Source organism: Momordica charantia, assembly GCF_013281855.1.
Source record: "Momordica charantia cultivar OHB3-1 chromosome 2 unlocalized genomic scaffold, Mcharantia_2.0 BLBB01000002.1, whole genome shotgun sequence".
Lineage (NCBI taxonomy): Eukaryota > Viridiplantae > Streptophyta > Magnoliopsida > Cucurbitales > Cucurbitaceae > Momordica > Momordica charantia.
The window spans coordinates 10140454-10159140 of NW_028275160.1; the positions used below are offsets into that span (position 1 = coordinate 10140454).

General features: G+C 32.4%; 1 protein-coding gene across 5 annotated transcripts; it reads right to left on the bottom strand.

The window, feature by feature from the left end:
* Window positions 1-1561: 1561 nt before the first annotated feature.
* On the bottom strand, window positions 1562-9794 carry LOC111024761 (putative membrane protein At3g27390). 5 transcript variants are annotated; one of them, XM_022302534.2, is made up of 11 exons: window positions 9656-9794; window positions 9258-9377; window positions 9067-9175; window positions 8764-8965; window positions 8547-8677; window positions 5633-5921; window positions 4991-5097; window positions 4773-4914; window positions 3831-4023; window positions 2795-3038; window positions 1562-1796 (listed from the first exon to the last, which is right to left on the bottom strand). In XM_022302534.2, the coding sequence occupies exons 2-11, from the start codon at window positions 9349-9351 to the stop codon at window positions 1658-1660; spliced, it is 1650 nt and encodes a 549-aa protein (XP_022158226.1). In that variant the 5' UTR covers window positions 9352-9377; window positions 9656-9794; the 3' UTR covers window positions 1562-1657. The 5 variants fall into 5 exon arrangements, with proteins under 5 accessions (XP_022158226.1, XP_022158227.1, XP_087976764.1 ...); XM_022302535.2 differs by having other exon boundaries at window positions 9258-9387; XM_022302537.2 differs by lacking the exon at window positions 1562-1796 and having other exon boundaries at window positions 2816-3016.
* Between the last annotated feature and the right edge of the window lie 8893 nt (window positions 9795-18687).

An 18687-nucleotide genomic window follows, 5' to 3' on the forward strand; every position in this document is an offset into this window, starting at 1 on the left:
TAAAGAGTTGACACAATATGATTAATAATTCTACGTTGAAAAATAATTGAAAAAATTCACCTGAATAGCTAGTATTTTTTTTTTTTTTTTGAGTACAACATTGTGGGGGTGGGGGTTCAAACTCATGACCTTCTGATCAGAGATAGGTGCCTTAACCATTTGAGCTATACTCGGTTTGGCCACCTGAATAGCTAGTACGCTCTTACTTTCTACAATTTTTACATAATAAAATTCAATCAAATAAATGTTTCTAACATTATTCTAAATTCTTAAATGCATGCCCAATTTAATTGAATTTAATATATATTGTAATAAAGTGGATACAAAATTTGTAACAAATTTCAAACTATAATATTATGTATTTGTCATTATTTCATATTTTTATTTTTATGTATTGATTTGAAATTTACATAAGGAAAGATAGTTTAGAATGTAAATTTACCATAAATAAAATCTAAATTATAACTTTAAATGAAAAGTATTTTTTTTCTTATTCTTAACTATATATTTTTCATTACCTCACTTTTTTTTTATGGATGGATTTGAAATTCACTCAAAATATGATTTAGAAGGTAAAATTATCAATATATATATATAACTTTAAATGAAAAATAAAATAAATCTAAATATGATTATTTTTTTTTTACAAAAAATAAAATTATTATTCTTTATGTAAAAATAATAAATATCTTTTATTTAAAAAAGTTCGGTTACATGACTTTAATACCAATTGTATGGGATCAAGACGAGAACACTAGAAGGGGGTGGGTATGTTGCTTGCTTCAAGTGCCACAAAGCCATCAAACTTGTGAATCGTTGTTCTATTCTAGTGGATGAAGAGTCATATGTGGGACTGACAATCAAATGTTCTTTATTTACGAACCAACAACTATTTTTTAGTTGCAATACATTTCTTTTTTTTTTCTTTCTCGTTGTACAATTAAATTAGAAGAGTTATCCCTATGAAAAGAGTTATTCCTATGTTTGGATTTTTTTCAAAATTCAATTGTTGTTTCAAAAGTTCTTGATAATAGTCACCACGATCCTTAACCAACCACAATAACCACATTTGCCGCATAAATTAATAATAATAATAAAAAAAGGAACTTCTAGAATTACCTCAATTTATAAGATAAAAATATATATACTTTTTCAAAAAACATCTTAAAATTCAAACAATTGCTAACGGTATAACTAGCCAATATGTTCTTCCTTATGTCAACATATTTTATTTTATTGCAAGTAGCTACGGGATTTGTTCAAACATTTTACTATAGTCCAACCGTTTGCAAAATTTATCTACATTTTTCTATTACATACCAACTTACGCGTTTTTTTATCTTCTTGTTCATGCTTAAACTCCATAGATTTATTGTGCTATCTATGGTGACTAGCTCTGTTCAGTAATAGAGAATTTCATAGATGAATCATAAACATCAATCAAATAGTTGACAAAAAGGACCTTTGTACTAAGAAAACCAGAATGTTTATTGTTACATTACTATCAAATATGGAAAAAGAGAAAGTAAATGAAGAACTAAATGGATAGGTATCAGAATAATAAGCTCAAAAATGGCATTTTACCTGTTATAATGATCAATTTAGAGTGGCCGATACAATACAATGTTACAATAATGGTACAAATGGAAATAAATCCCTATGTGGCTGCTTCTACATCGTATCTATTCCCGACATGACTAGCGCCCTTTGCTTCTTGTTCGAGGACTCCTAAAACTTCAAAGAATCGACGTCTCGAAGTAGGAAGCCGAGACAATGTCAAACAAAAGCCTTGCAACCTAAGAACCATATGATAATTTGTTTATTCTAAAGTAGAGAGAATTGATAAGAAGAAAGCACCAGAATACATGGAAAGAGGAAGCTTGATTCGCAAGCCATGATCGAACAGTTTTGTTTTTGATTTTCTGTTTATGAATTAAACTTATAAAAATGAACTTTTGAAATCTTAGCCAAATTTAATAACAAAAGACAGGTTTTTCAAAGAGAGGAAAGCTTCTCATCTCCTATCCCTCTCTCCATCTTGTCTAGAAAACCCTATCATGAGCTCTGCATTGACCTAAAAATAGCTTTCTCCAAAAAAAAAAAATACTATTAAGGCCAATTTAGTTTTTAATTTTCTGTTTTTCTTTAAATATATTTGTTTTCTTACAATTTTTTTGAATATTTTTTCATCAATCTCAAGATACATTTGAGTTATTAGGCTAAATTTCAAAAAACAATAAAAAGTTTTTGAAAACTATATACATTACTTTCCACTCATGTTTTTTTTATTTTGGTATCTACTTTCAAAAATATCTTCAAAATCTAAGCTAAATTTTGAACACTAAAAAAAGTAATTTTTAAAAACTTGTTTTTGTTTTTGAAATTTGACTAAAAACTCGTGTGTTTAATGTGAAAAACATACCAAAAAATGGTAGAAATCAAACCTAATTTTTAAAACAAAAAAAAAAACAAAATCGAACTAGTTATCAAACGGTACCTACTTTTTTAGTTTTCAAAATTTGGCTTACATTTTGAGCCCATTCTTAAAAAGCAAACAACAAAACAAAAAAATATATAAATAGAAGTGATTAGTATTTAGAAGCGAAATTTTCAGAAAAAAAAAAAACAAACAAACAAAAGGGCTAAGAAATGGGCTATAATTTCTAAAACAATTTTGGATGTAACGTAGAAAACAGAGAAAAAAGTTAAGTAAATAACTATAACTTTCCCAAACAAAAATATCATCAAACAAGTCCTACATCACAACATGAAGAGTAATGAAGAGTGGTAATACCTTCTACCTATACCCTCTAATTGCGCCCTTCGTATTTCGTCGGGAGGAGGTATGCCACCATTCTCCCACGACTCGATTCTTGCCGTGTCACCACTGTATAAGCAGAACTTGTACAAGTACAACTCCTCACTTTCCTGCAAATTTAGGCACCTGATTTGCTCTTTCATGATGGACAATGGCTCGTAGAGCCAGTCGAAAATCCGTCCTTCTGGCCTATTAACACTGGTTATCACAATTTTATCACCTGATGTCAAATCAAAACAAGTGAATAAAAGAAACAAATAACAGCATAAAGTTGCTAATTGGGGTTCCTTGTCTAGGTAACTTATGTGGTCCATTCGTTCACTTAGACTGAAAGGCGTCATCTAATTAGTGGAAAATGTCCAGCACACAAGTAGTGGCGCTTCCATCGCTTACAGCTAGGGCAAATAGAAAGCACCCCGAGAGAAAAAACAAAGACACGGGAACAATTCCATCTCTAATCTTTGAGTATATTTGGATTTTTTCCACATAATAATGTTGACTTACAAAGTTGGATGGGATTGGGTTGAAATATTTTTTAGACCCAAAAAAATTGTTCGGATGCTAAATTTATTCAACCCAAACGATCCTTATTTAATAATGAACTCAATCCAAGTAACCATAAAATATTTGGGTTGCATTTGTTCGGGTTATTCGGGTCACTTTGTATAACAAAATATTCTATCTATAATTTTGTGCAAGTAAAAGAAATGGTTTTTAAAATTACTAATAAGTTCAAGTTTGGTCAATTCAACTCAAATTTACTTTAGGGGAACCCTTTAACCAACTTAACTCAGATAGTTTTCACTTATCTAAAATCAACCCAACCCAAACTAGTTTATAACCCAACTCAAACCGTTAACCGTGTGGGTTGGGTTAGGTTGACTGAGCTTTTCGAGTCCTCGGAATATTGAACACCCCTACTTATAACCCTTGCACTACTGCTATTGTGATGTATTTATAAAGTAAAACAGAAAATGCTCCGTGGTACTAAAGAAACTACAAAAATTCTTACTCATGAGGAAACCAGCAGAACCGCTCTTGATCGAACGAAGAAAGCATTGAAGAAATGCATGAGAAGAAATTCCAACATGAATTATCTTGTTTCTTGCCTGACGCCAAGCTTCGAGATCTGCAACCCCAATGGCTTCATCTCTAATCAGCTCTTTCCCAATTTCTTCACATGCCTTGAAAAAGCTATCCCAAATCTGTTCATAAATGAAGTAGCCAAAGTGCATCAATATATTTTTAATGAATGAGTTAGCCACAAGCATTGAAGTAATCCCATAGAAATTTAAAGGGCAATCTACCTCCATCAACATCAGGAAACAATCAAGGAAAAATGCAATTGAAAAAGTGTGAGAACTGATAGGCCTCTTGTTGTACACACATATAAAAGGTTTAAATACTATTTTGGTGTTTCTATTTTCGGTTTTAGTTCATCGTGATCACTGTAGTTTTAAAATGTTCATTTTGATCCTGTACTTTCAACTTTTGTTTATTTTAGTTTTCGTACTTTCGAAACATCCATTTTGGTTCCTGTACTTTTAAAAAATTACCATTTTTGTTCTTATTTGCAAAATTTTAACACAAATTTTATACACAATTAAAACCATTTAATACAAATTTCTGGCTACATTTAAGAAATTTAGTGAATGAAGTTTTATGCTAAAATTTTGATAAAATAAGAAAAAAATGAAATGAAATGACAAAAATGGTCACTTTTTTAAAGTACAGGCACCAAAACTAATGTTTCGAACGTACAGGGGCTAAAATAAACAAAAATTGAAAGTATAAAGGACAAAATGGACGTTTTGAAAGTCTCAGTAACTAAAATGAACCAAAGTCAAATTCAAAGATCAAAGTGGTATCTAAACCTAAAAAAAACAAAACAAAACTCTCCTAGGCTACTTCAAGTTCTAACATTAACTAAACCAAATCAAATACTTTATCTTACCACTACCGCCTTCACCGCACTCTTCTGCTCAGCTGTAGTCATCAACGGTTCACTTGTACGAATACGTTCGAGATGTTCGTGTAGTCCTTTAACAGGGACCAGCGATGAACTTGAATAATCCATCTTCTCGCTATATTTAGGTCTGCAAACCCAAGTGAATGAAGGGTGCTGAATAGTTTAGCAATTAACTAAGAACTGTAATCAGTAAAGTTACGTACCGGGGGAAACACGAGCCTTCTCGCAAGTACAATAAATCGTTGGTGTACTCGTCAAACAAAGAAATAGATGCAATGACATAAAGCAATCCTCTCTTCAGGGAACTTTCCTGATAACATAGGGTGAAAGGCTTTAGAAGAAACTTGAAATAAACAGGATTTTATCATTCATAAAAGTAGCAAAGAATTTAGTGCAAATTTGTAAAAGTAGCAACCACTTTCTAATTTTGCAAAAACAGCAAAATCTGGAGGCCCAATCCATGTAGAATATAGCCAAAGTCTAATATATCCTTCATAAACATGAAACCCGAACACGGAGCCCAAACAGTGATTACCAGATACATGTATCGTATCTGATATACCTGATTTTATATATCATTAATATAATTGATTATGGGTATTGATATAACAATGATATATTCGATATATCATTTATATACTAGATTTGATATACCATTGACATATCTAAAAATCTAGAAGGGTAAAATAAAATCGAAATAACTAAAAAACCGAAAAATCAAATTTCAAATATTTTGCCATATTTGCCAAACCCAAAAGTTGTTGTTGTATTTGCAAATTAAAAAAGGACAAATATTTTAGCTACCCGTTACAAATTCTCAAAGTTTTATGACCAAAAACACATACCTGATATGTAACAACGACACCATAAAGACCTAAGCCAATGCTGGAGGCTATACCAGCAAAAGTTGCCATTATAACAGCAACAGGCCATAGTAATATCCACAATCCAGCGAAAGGAACACAAACTGTCTCTAGAAAAGGGCCCTCCCTTCCTATGAGGTCTTGTATTAGCCGGTGCCACCCCTTGAACAGCATAATTGGAGCTTTGTACAGAACGATCAGAGTGATAATAGGAAAATCAACCATAATCCCGACAAGTGCGACCAAAATGCAACTAGCTAGCTCGTGAACCCTGTAAAATACAAAAAGGGAAAAAGAAAAAGAACATATATACTTATATTTGTGATAAAATAACCAAGGAAAATCATGAATTTCATATATTAGGAAAGCTGTAATTAGAAACCTGCAGAAACAACATTGGCATTGATTCAAATATGCCAAGTTGTTCTATTGAAGAATATGAAACAAATGTATCCTTCCTTAATTGATTAAAATATGCCAAGTTGTCTATTGAAGAATATGAAACAAAGTCAACAAATTGCTTAAACATCATTTGAGAAATCTGATGTTATATTTATCAATCACAGGAGAAATCAATCTGAGTTTAGAAACGATAAAGTTGTCAATTATAACTTCCACATTCATAAAATATGTTTCCAGAAGCTTAAAGGAATAATGGTTGGCTATCGAGTTTCAACTTTAATCATCAGAGAAAATCTACCTGTTGTTGGATGAATAAAGCACCCTCGGGAAGCCACGTGGCTGACATCTAGCCCACATACCCTGGTTATGCTCAGCCACATGGACACCACCATCCGAGATCAAGGGATCATAACCAAACACCTCGGCTCAGGATTATGGGACAAGCCACACCCCACCTTGGCTTGAGGAGATAGCAGGATAGTGGGGCCTACAAATCAAGCCCTCCAAATTTCCTATAAATAGCAGAACCCCTATTGGGAACAGGTAACACAGAGTAATCCTAGCTCAACTCAACATCACCTCAATCTGAATGACAACTTCAGCATTCATTGGGCACAGTACTCCACCGGTGCAAGTTCTTCGTGCAGGTAACCTCCTTGACTGAGTCATCAAGGCTCACCTGTGCCAGAATCATGCATCAATAATTTGCATCGTAGGTGGGAAGAAAGTATTACCAAAAGTGTTCTACCCTAGATCAGAAGATACCCCAGTGGAAAATCGAGAGTTGGCAGGCCTTCCTTGACAGTTTTGGGGTGGGGGGAACACTTGCAGGAAAGGGGCAACTGCCAAAAGTAACACCCCATCGATCAATACCCTAGGAATGAAAAGGCAACGATTGAAGGTGAGCTTGAAAGGGAAGGTTGGGTCAACCTCGACTCCCCTATTAGAGATGGAGCCTCAACTTGCAATGCTCAAGGTATTTATTACCAATCGGGCCTGTTTGCACCCCACCCCAATCGAAAGGGTGGGTATTCTGATAGAACCTAAACAAATAGAAATATATTGAAATGTAACATATAGAACAATCACAAGTAATTCGAGGTACTTGGATCCTCCCTTCTCTTAAGTATTCTTACTCAAGTCTAAACTACACTAAATCGATGTCTACTCTTATCCTTTCCCCTCACTCTATTTATAACAAATCTCCTAAAAACGTTTCTAGCTAATTATTAATTTACCCTTAATACCCTAACAATATTCTCAATTCTATCCTAATAGCATTCCTATCATTGCACGCCCCTAAAACACACCTTGTCTTCAAGGTGTGGTTAACTATAAACTCTCCATTTAAAAAAAAAAATCACCCCAATAGAAAAGCTAGCCTTGCAAACCAAGTATAATAGAATACCCTAGCTGTCTTGGCCTTCCAATGAGGTGTGCAGTGGTGTAGCAGTTGATGGTGAGATAAAAACATCGACGAACTGTGGCATGTCGCTGACAGCGACGAATGGTGGTGGACAACAATGGACGACGGATAGTGTTGGCAACGAACGACGATGGAGATAAAAGTTGAAGGCCAATGTTCTAATGATGGCAAAAGGAGAAAGGGTCATATGCCTGATCGTCTTCAGCGATTCTCAGCTGATCGTCAACCAAGTCACTAATGAATACTAAGCCAAGGATGATAGAATGACAGTCTACCTAGCTAAGATGAGGAACCTCAAGGCATTCAATAAATGCAAAGTCAAGTAGATCGCAAAACCACAGAATGCGAATGTTGACGCCCTAGCTCACTTGGCGGCAACATACGAGACCTCCCTCGAACTGCACTCTCCAGAGTGACACTAAAGTTTTTACCGACCTTGACACAATGGGCAATGTTAAGGGTGAGTAAAGCACCCTACCACATGGTTAACGCTAAGCCCACATACCTCAGTTATGCTCAACCATGTGGACACCACCATCTAGGACCTCGGAGTCCTGATCAAACACCTCGGCTCGGGATTACGAGACAACCTACGCCTCACCTCGGCTTGATCAGGAAATAGCAGGACAATGGGGCCGGCAAATCACGCCCTCTAAATTCTCTATAAATAGCAGAATCCCCATTCAGGAACAGGTACGCAACACAATTCTAGAGCAGCTTAACATCACCTAGATTTAAATGCTAACTTAAGTATCGAAGTGTGTTGGACGCAATACCCTGCTGGTGCAAGTTCTCCGTGCAAGTAACCTCTTTGGCTGAGAATATGACGTCAACAAGGCTCACGTTGTTCCAGATTCACGCATCAACACCTGCTATACAATATATTCAATTCTATACTTAAAACCCCCAAAGAAAAAAAGAACAATTCAGATACAGATGCAGAATGATTGGTGTAATCCAACAATTGAGAAGATCATTGAAATAAAGCAAGAATCAGCTCGAATACATATTGAAGCAATATAAGCAATAGTTATAGGCATAAAAGGTTGTGTTTGCACGGAACTATACTTGATGTCAATCTGCTCCTCTCCCTGCCACTCAACCATCCCATCCATGATGGAGAAGTAGGAATGGAAGGAAAAATCTGCAAAATCACGCACAATGGTGCACGCTCCCCATACGTTGCTCCACGTTCCATCCTATTAAGCCAATAACTTCTTTAGATTAAGCAACCTTGAATCGAAACACTCAAAACTACAATTAAAATCGATGACAAAACATTCACCGTGAAGCACCGAATCAATCTCATATGAATTGGAATGCCTTCTCGGCTGATAGCTCTAAGCGTTTCCATGACAGGCCACACGAAGCCATAACCAATACCCATAATCACACTTCCAACAACACCAATCACTGTCCATACTGCTATGGGTATCGGTAGAATTAAAATCAGAAGGCATTTCATGAATGGGCCAAACATATTTGTTCTGCTTCCAATTTGGATAACACAAAATCAATTTTCTTTTCCAATATTGTAAGTTAAAACTACAACCATTAAACATCCCACAAACAAACAAGGAAAAATAACCTTATAATACAGATGATACTCCAGATTAGATGAACGGGCCATAAGCCAATGACAATACCAGTATCCCCAAAAGCAATCACCAGAAATACAAAGGGACTGAATACAGCAGCTGCAGATAATTTTTCAAAATCAGTAACAATCTGTGCCAGAAAGTTAAATCATCATGGAAGAAGCTAAGGAAAGAGAGGTACCTTTAGCAAATCCGAGAGTAAAAAGAAACGAAAAAACAGGAAGAAAAAAGATGAAGTAGAGGAAGTAACGGCAACATTCTCTTGGAGTCCCCATTTGCTACATCCCAGGCAAAGAGCTCCCTGTTACAAACTTTGGTACTAAATAAGTAACCCAAAACTTGGACTTATACAAATTGAAACAAAACAGCTGATTCACTTCGCAAAATCTGAAGACCCATATGATTAATTTTGCAAAAATCTAAACAGTCGAGCGGGATAGTAAAGTTTTTCCCGAAATTATCCCACTTTTTCTCGTGATCCAAACAGGCTCACGGGGAAAATCAATAATTTACATAGCTTCCATTTCTAAATTAAAAAGGGAAAGAAGAATTAAAGATGTGAAGAAAGAGAAGACTCACTAAATCGTTGATTCCTGGATTTTTGTTTTTGCGTCCTCCGACAATGGAGGAAAAAGAAACGAGGGGCGAGAAGATATCTGCATGTGATTCACATTTGTCCATAAGAATTGGAGACATTTCTTAAAAGATCAGTACTTTCCTAAAAAGATACATTTTTTACATCAATTTTCAACTGCTTAACATATTAATAAATCTAACGCGTGTCAGTCAACTAATTAATGTATTGATAATTCTAGGGCGTGGATTTAAATGTTCAATTCTGATAAAGAACATATATGTATATTATGAATTATCTATTAATTTATTAATATTTTATTAATATTTTATTAATAATTAATTACCAATAATAATGAAGGTATGGAATCTAAAAGGTTGGACCCAAAAAGTTGTTCTTACGCCGCAAAATTTACAAGTTAAAAAGCACATTTCCCTCTGTACTTTTAACTATTTAGTCTTTGAACTTTAATTTATAACTAAACTTTTTAGTTATGGTACTTTTAACGATTTAGTTTCTATCAAAAAAAATTTTTGTCAAAATTAAGTATCGATTTTTATCTTATAACGATTTCGTATTTTAATTTATAAACACATTTAGTCTTTCATCGATTTATCCATCTAAATGTATAAGAAATTTAACCATTTCTTTCACAATAGGGACTCAATCGTTACAAACTTAAAACTATTAGGACTAAATTGTTATACTACAGTTTGAAAACCAATTGTTACAAATGTGAAAATACAGGGTCGAAAACCAAATTCATTGTCACAAATTTGAAACTACAGGGTCTAAATTGTTATTCACTGAAAGTATAGGGATTAAAGGGCTAATTCTTTCTTTATTGATGAGGGTATAATTAGGATCTTGGATTTTTGTTACTCCTATTTTTTATTTAAAATTAGAGTGTTTTTTTATTTATACTTTTTTCTTGAGTACAATAAGTAGGGTAAAAAATTCGAATTCATAATTTCTTGGTTAGAGATGTACCAGTTACCGTTCAGTTAAACTCATATTGACTTAAAAATTTTTGTTTAAAGAATAGTAATGTAGTGATCAATTATAAGCCCATATTATTTCTATCGAAAACAAAGTCACTAATAACTTGTGCGGAATCTTGGAAAATATCAAAATTTTGTCATTTTATTTCCTAACAATATAATTTAAATAAAATTTATTTTATAATTAATTATAGTATTAAATTAAAGGTATAAATAATTTTATCTCCCTGAAAAGTTCAATATAATATAGAACAAAAACTTAACTTGAAAAATCTTTATTAATTAAAGTAGTTAAAAATAATGGTTTCAAATTAGGTAAAATAACTTTCTCAAAGTAAAATAATGAAACTACTTACAATATTTAGAATTAATTAATACATTAAAAATAATAAAACGTAACCGTAGTTAAAATTTCATAAAAAAAAAAACGTGATATGAGATAATGCAATTCATAAAAATTAAATAAATTGAATGTGAAAAGTTAGAAGGTAAAATATTTTGCTTCCATTATAATAATATAAATATAATTATATTTAATTACAGAATATGAAAGTTTGAGAGTGTAAAAATTTTTATAACTATTTCATTCTTTTCAATTTTATATTTTTCTAGCTTCGACTCATTCCCGCGGCAATTTAGTTATATTTTAAGGAAACTAAAACAATAAAAAAATATATATACCACTAATAATTAAAAAGATTTTGAGATGGAGTAAATGATAAAATATCTACAATTATATACACACACATATATATATATATATATATATATATATATTAATTTAATTTTTAATAAGATATTTATATCATAATAGTTAATTTTTTTAAAGTATTTTTTATAACATTTATGTCATAATAGTTAATGATTGATTAATATAATTTAGATATCATTTTTTAACCTTTAAAAAGAATTGCATATATATATATATATATATATATATATATATAAACAATAATTTATCAATTTGTAATATATAAACAACTTAAGTACTTTTTATTAATTTAAAGTATATTCTAATTATAAAATAAAAATACAAAAATGCAATCAAGTCCAAAACTAAAAGAAACCTACGTAAATTTTGAGGAAAGGGTGTGTGGGGGAGTCATGATAGAATAAGTGATTTTGAAAAAATAAATTTTAGTATAATTAATTTTCTAAAATAATTATTATACCTTAAAAATCAATTTAAAGTAATTTAAACTTTCATAAAATAAATTTTTTAATTACCATCGATCATGAAAGGGAAGTTATTTTGATAAAGACAAGTCTACTTGAGGGATGGATTTTGAAATTATTATTTTATTGATAATTTCAAATATTCTTATTTTTTCACGAATAACAACACGCCACATGTCCATTCAACTTCCTCTTTGACCAGTTAACTCGAGAGAATATTTTTTTATTATTTTCACATTCCTCCTCCAATCAAATACTACAACGTGGCATCTGACGCATGGTTTGTGAGTTCCCCCCTCTATTTTAAGCTCGGAAAAGTTTCGAAAAATATTTGAGAAAAAAAAATTGAACAATCATTTCTCATAATATTTCTCAATTTTTTAGCATGCAACGATTTATTTTGTATAGCCAGTTGATGGCTTTTAATTCGTAAGAATTTATATTACAAATTTTGTTGCTCTCTTTTTGTTTATCCAAAGAGATTTTTTTTCCCTAAATTTATAATAAACTTCTAAATAGTTGCAATATAACTCATAAAATGAGCGTTGTAACGGTTTGATTTGAATGGTGAAAAATTGAGATCGCTATTGCTAAAAAAAAAAAATATCAATTGGACTCTAAATCGTGGAAAGAGTTTAGTTCTACAATCAAATACCAAAAAAGAACTTTGAGAGTGGTTTTGCGAACCAAGTTTCCGATGTCATTTTCTCTACCACTTTATTCTTTAATTTTTACCATTAATTTTCGTTATCATAAATTGCATAAAATTTATTGGGAGTATAAATTGAAACCTATTTTTATCGATTGATTTTTGTTGGTAGAAATAATTAACGGTGTTTGCCTTTATAATTTATTGGTTAATTTGTAATAAAATTATTTGTGTGGTAAAAAACACTTTTATTTGATGGGCCAATTTTGTGAGAAAAAATTTATTAAATCTTTATTAAATCCTTTTACCCCTCCATCTAGAATTGTCGTACTAATCTAATAATTTGTTTGGAAGAAGCACCAACCTTTTTATCAGTAAACATAAGGGCGAATGAAATTAATGGTGGCTATGGACAATACAAACATGTCTTCTATATTTGCTCTCAAGCGTTGGAGCCAAAAGATGTTTTGTCGACGAAGAAATGAAGTCAGCAGTATTGGGCTGCAATTTTCTCACTTATAAAAATTTGAGGGTTTAATTCTTACCCTTGAAAGTTTGTGATGAAACTGCAACAATTATCATATTTGATGATGGTTTATGTTGCACTTAATTTTACTATTAACATGTCAAAAATTAATAATTTTTATAATATTCTTTATATGTTGGCAATTTTCTTTCCATAAATTTATCATCATTTGGATTAATGAAGTCTCCCTCCATCTCAATCAATTGTGAGCATTGTCATTCTCATCTCCTTCATTTGCAATCTGTATAGTCTATAGACATGGTTATATTTTATATAGTGGACATATACTTAAATATCTTACATCATTGCGGAACAAATTAAATAGAGGAATATAAATATTTGCCCTATGAACTGTGAAGATCCAAGGTTGATGCAATTACAAAATAAATTACCCTTTTTACCATATAATAATTTTTTTTTAGAAAAATCTCTATATCAATGTTTTGCATTTCTCCGTTTTGATTTCCCAAAAAAAAAAAAATAAAGAAATGTTCCCTCTCAATATATTAGATATAAACAAAACATTTTACCTTACTTGCTTAAAATTATACGTGATAAAAAATAAATGCAAGTGTTTTTCATCTCAATCATTTTGAAATTTCAGTTTTAATTTTTTGATGTCGAACAGATCGAGAATTATCATTGCGGCTATAATTGGCGTTGGCAATGGCCTGATATTTCCCTTCTATGGTGGAAGCTTTGGCAATGGCTTGATATTTTCCTTCAATGGTGGAAGCTTTGGCAATGGCATTCTATTTTCCTTCAATGGTGGAAGCTTTGGCAATGGCATTATTCTATTTCCCTTGCAAAGCTTCTTCATTTTGCTAAATTTCTATGGTGGAATAAGCCTTCTTGCACTCTAATACAACTCACCATTGCTCGTTGCCCTAAGGTATCGTTATTGAACTTTCAAAGTTACGTCTATAAACCTCTATGGTGGCAGCGTTGGCAATGGCATGATATTTTCCTTGCAAAGCTTCTTCATTTTGCTAAATTTCTATGGTGGAATAAGCCTTCTTGCACTCTAATACAACTCACCATTGCTCGTTGCCCTAAGGTATCGTTATTGAACTTTCAAAGTTACGTCTATAAACCTCTATGGTGGCAGCGTTGGCAATGGCATGATATTTTCCTTGCAAAGTTTCTTCATTTTCCTAAACTTCTATGGTGGAATAAGCCTTCGTGCACTCTAACACAACTCACCATTGCTCGTTGCCCGAAGGTATCGTTACTGAACTTTCAGAGTTATATCTATTCAACAAGTTTCTAATAATTTTTCCTAACTTTCAGGGGTAATGGCCGTAAAGTTTTCAATTTTGTGTACCTATTGTTACTTCATTTAATACTTGAATGATGTGACCAGATGATTTGAGGCATAATTCTTAAATACTTGACATGTCACGTAAACATTAAATTAATAAAGTTAATGTAACGAATTATTAAACACAAAATTGAAAGTTTCGAATTTTTTAAAGTACTAGAAGGATACATCATGCTCATTAACCGTTGACTTGAATATCCGACCTTAAAGTACATAGAACTTTTTTTTTTTAATTAAAGTTGTGTAATTGTTCAAAAACAAAGTGATGGTTGATGATATTTTAATTTTCTATGTTATTTTATGTAGTTTCTTTTTTACCAATCACTAATCATACTCATATTTCACCTTGTAGATTCTATGCATTCATCTAAATCGTGTTTCAGTGAATGTGTTTGGTGACTTGGTCAAAGTTGAGGTAATAATTGTAGTTTAAATTACCATTTGGAGTAATTTTAAAGATTTTAAATTTGTTTCTTATAATTTGGATTTATTTTCAACTTTATTTTTATGGTAATAAAAAATGCAGTGTTCAATATGGTAATGACTCGTACCCAATATTAGTAATGGAAACTTTTTAAATTATAGGACGTCTAAGTTGAATCCTAATGTAAATCAGATGGACTAAATTGATATCGTCTCTAAATCATAAGGATTAATTTTGTAATTTAACTATAAATTTATTATTTTATATGAGAATTAATAATTTAATTATGTGAATTATTATTTTACCTTATGAGAATTCTTAAAAATGTGCTTGTCAATATTATTGCTTGTTCTTTAGGGCCATATTCCTTTCCCTTTGATTATGGACATGTCTCCATTTATGATGAGGGGAGTGGAAATTAGAGATTTAGAACAACAACTTGGCGGCCAACATTCTGCATCAAAAGTAAAACAAATCCAGGTATGGTCCAAAATTTGTGAATTGTAATGTGCTTTTTACTAGAAGCATTTTAGTTATAAGTAATTTTGTAGAAGTCTTTTTCTCAAGTTAAATAAAAAAAAATCAATTTTGTTGTTTGGTTTGTCACGTGTGATCGAGCACTAGATCAAAAGTACTAAATTTATAAGTCGTTTTTCAAAAACTTGGAGTGCTTTTGACTTTTTTCAAAAGTACTTTTATGTTACTTCCATATGGTGCCATTTTAGGAAAATTTCTAGAATTACGAGAGCACGTACCTGTCTCCTCTATTTACTTCGCAAGATGTTTTTTTTAAATAATTATATTTAATGTTGCCACATTATTTTTTTTTCGGAAGACGAAGGGGCAATTGCCCAGAAAGAAAACTACACAATAGCTAAACGGGACATGGTGGCCCCAGATAAATCTGTCATCAGCAATGGATATAACCCTCTAGGAGGATTTTCACAAATATGGACCCCAAGAGTGCGTCGACAGGCTCTAACCAGTCCGCACAGTAATTGGCCTCTCTATAGATATGCTTAATCGAAACATTCCAATCCTGATCCATCAGTTGTGTGATCTTCCTCAACAATGGTTGGATTATGGTATTAGGCCGAGAGTGGTTCAGAATCATATTGCAAGCTACAATAGAATCTGATTCTATTTCCAAAGAGCGGCACCCTAGCTCCCAAGCCAACTCTAAACCCGTTAAGATTCCCCATAACTCTGCTACCAGAGCCGTTGTGCTTCCAATATTTTGCTGAAAGCCTTTAATCCAATTGCCCTCTGAATTCCTTATGATCCCTCCTGCCCCTGCCATACCCGGATTACCTTGTGAAGATCCATCTGTATTCAATTTCCAACAATTAATTGGAGGGGGAGTCCATGTGATATTGACCCAGCTTCGGATTGGTTTTCTTGACAAAGAGGCCACTAAGTTCCATGAATGGATGAAACTGTCAGTAATTCGTCTTACTGTTATAGATGGGTCATTCGGTTTCTTGAAATCCGCCTGAAATATAGCTTTGTTCCTCCAATTCCATAATTGCCAGCAACCAACTGCAAATATCAAAGGCCAATAAGTTGAAGGAGGATTTAGCAAATTAAGCTCCAACCACTGTTGAACCTCACAATTAAAGAAATTAGCAAATAGGCTATTAGGAATTAAAGATATCCATAACTTCCTAGCATAACTACAATCTCGTAGAACATGAATAATAGATTCAGAAATTTGTGGACAGAGGTAACAATCATCATGCATTCCAAGGTGTCTTTTGAATCTTTCTTTATTAGTTAACAGTCGTTCATGTGCTACTAACCAAAGAAAAAATCTAACTCTATTAGGCCCTTGCGAATTCCAGATGGCTTTCCATATTTTAGCATTTGAAAAGCTCGAATTACAAGACATAAGATTTGAGTAAGTAGATGAAACTGAATATTCCCCATTTTTGGACCCAATCCAAATTGGAAAATCAGGTGTATTAGCAGTAACATCAGGAGGTTTGATACTTGCTATTGACAACAAAGCAGAGGGATTAATCCTGCCTTCAAAGGTTGACCAATTCCAGTTTCCAGCCTCTAGCACAAAATCTCGGATTGGACGATGCTACTCATCATCTGTAATTCCGGTAACCCCCAAATCTTTAGTAAGACTCTTCCCATACACCCATCGATCCTGCCAAAATTTGGCTTGACAGCCATTTCCTATACCCCAACCCACCCACTGATTAATTTCATTCCAAGTCTTTGTTAAATCTTTCCAAAACCATGAATCTCCCTGTTTACCTATTAAGTTCCAATCCACATCCCAGCGACCTCTATACTTATTGATAAGGACCTGCGCCCACAACTCAATTGCCACATTATTTTTGAATATGAGAGTTAGGGATGCTCAAAGAAACTAACGACTTAAAAAATCCGAACAACCCAATCCAAACTAAACTAGTTTGGGTTGAATTGAAACTAATTTGTGGGTACATTTTTATCTAACTTAGTTGTGTTGGTTCGATTTTTGGATCCACCAAGTTGAACCAACCCAACTTATAGTAGGAGAATTTTTACAAATTTATAATTGATTTGAAATTTCAATGATTGTTTTAACTCATTTATATTTATATCTCAAATTAATTTTAATCCCAAACCCAAATTGTATATATTGGGTTCTTTGTTTAGAATTTTCGGACAGTCAACATTTTCGAACATTTCATTGAAAGACATATTTGAAGCTTATCTAACTCTACCTAATACCAATAAGATGTGAGTTTCAATTGAAACTTGAGAGAACCAAACCAACCCAACCCAAACTTTATCGATTAGGTTGGGTTGGAATCGTAAATTAACAAGGATTATTTGTATTATAGGAATATATAACTAGAATGATCGGACAACTCGACCCATGAATAATACCACTAGTGGGCGTAGTATCCACAACACTCTCATGTGATCTATTAAATCACCATCAAATTAAGAGCTTAAGCTCAATATTAAATGGGGTTATCATGAACATAAAACTTAAAACTTCTTATTTTGATACCGTGTTAAACTAGTACATCGAACCCAAAAATTTAAGCTTATGAGATACAAGAAGTTTAATCTTTTATCTATACTTCTAACATGTGTACTCAATTACAATACAGGAGAATATAGCAGCTACAGAATCTTGTTTGTATAGACTTGTTTCAGTGGTGGAGCATTTTGGGATAGTAGGGGGTGGCCATTACACTGTTTACAGAAGAGTTCAAGATTATTCTTCTCAAAAACTAAAAAGGAAAAAAGGAAAAAGAAGAGCTCAAGATTTGGATTGGAATTTTCCCACTGTCTCTAAAGATCAAGATCATGATCATGATCAGTGGTTTTATGTATCAGATTCTGAAGTTCGTCTTGTTTCTCAACAACAAGTTCTTGGAGCCAGGGCTATGTTGCTTTTCTATGAGAAAATCTAGAATTGTGCCTATAAAATACTTAATTAGTTCTGTTACACATTTTTCACAGTGGTTTTTGGAGATCTTATGAAACAAATCACATGTTATTAGTGTATGATAAATTGTGTTACTTCTCGATGAATTTGTGTTTTCTTTTCTAAGTTGCCGTTGTATATATAAGAAAGTTGTTTTGTTTAGTATAATGCTCTTCGAACGTACTCTTTATAGATGAATTCGATGACTTTTGAAAAATAAAATAGAGGTGGGGAGATTCAAACTCATGGCCTCTTAATGAGTTTGTTTGATTACTAATTTAGATTGTGTTTAGTATAACTTTGTTAGTGATATGAGAGGGTTAATCTCGAAAAAAAAACAATAAACAAAAAGTCATATAGAAAAAAAAAAGTAAAACTTCTTATTAGTAGAATATTCTCTTTTCAACGTAGGGCAACAAAACGAACTCATTATTAAGAGTATTTAAAAGAAGTTTTCATAAAAAAAAAAAGATTATTTAAAAGAAAATGTTACCAAATAGATAA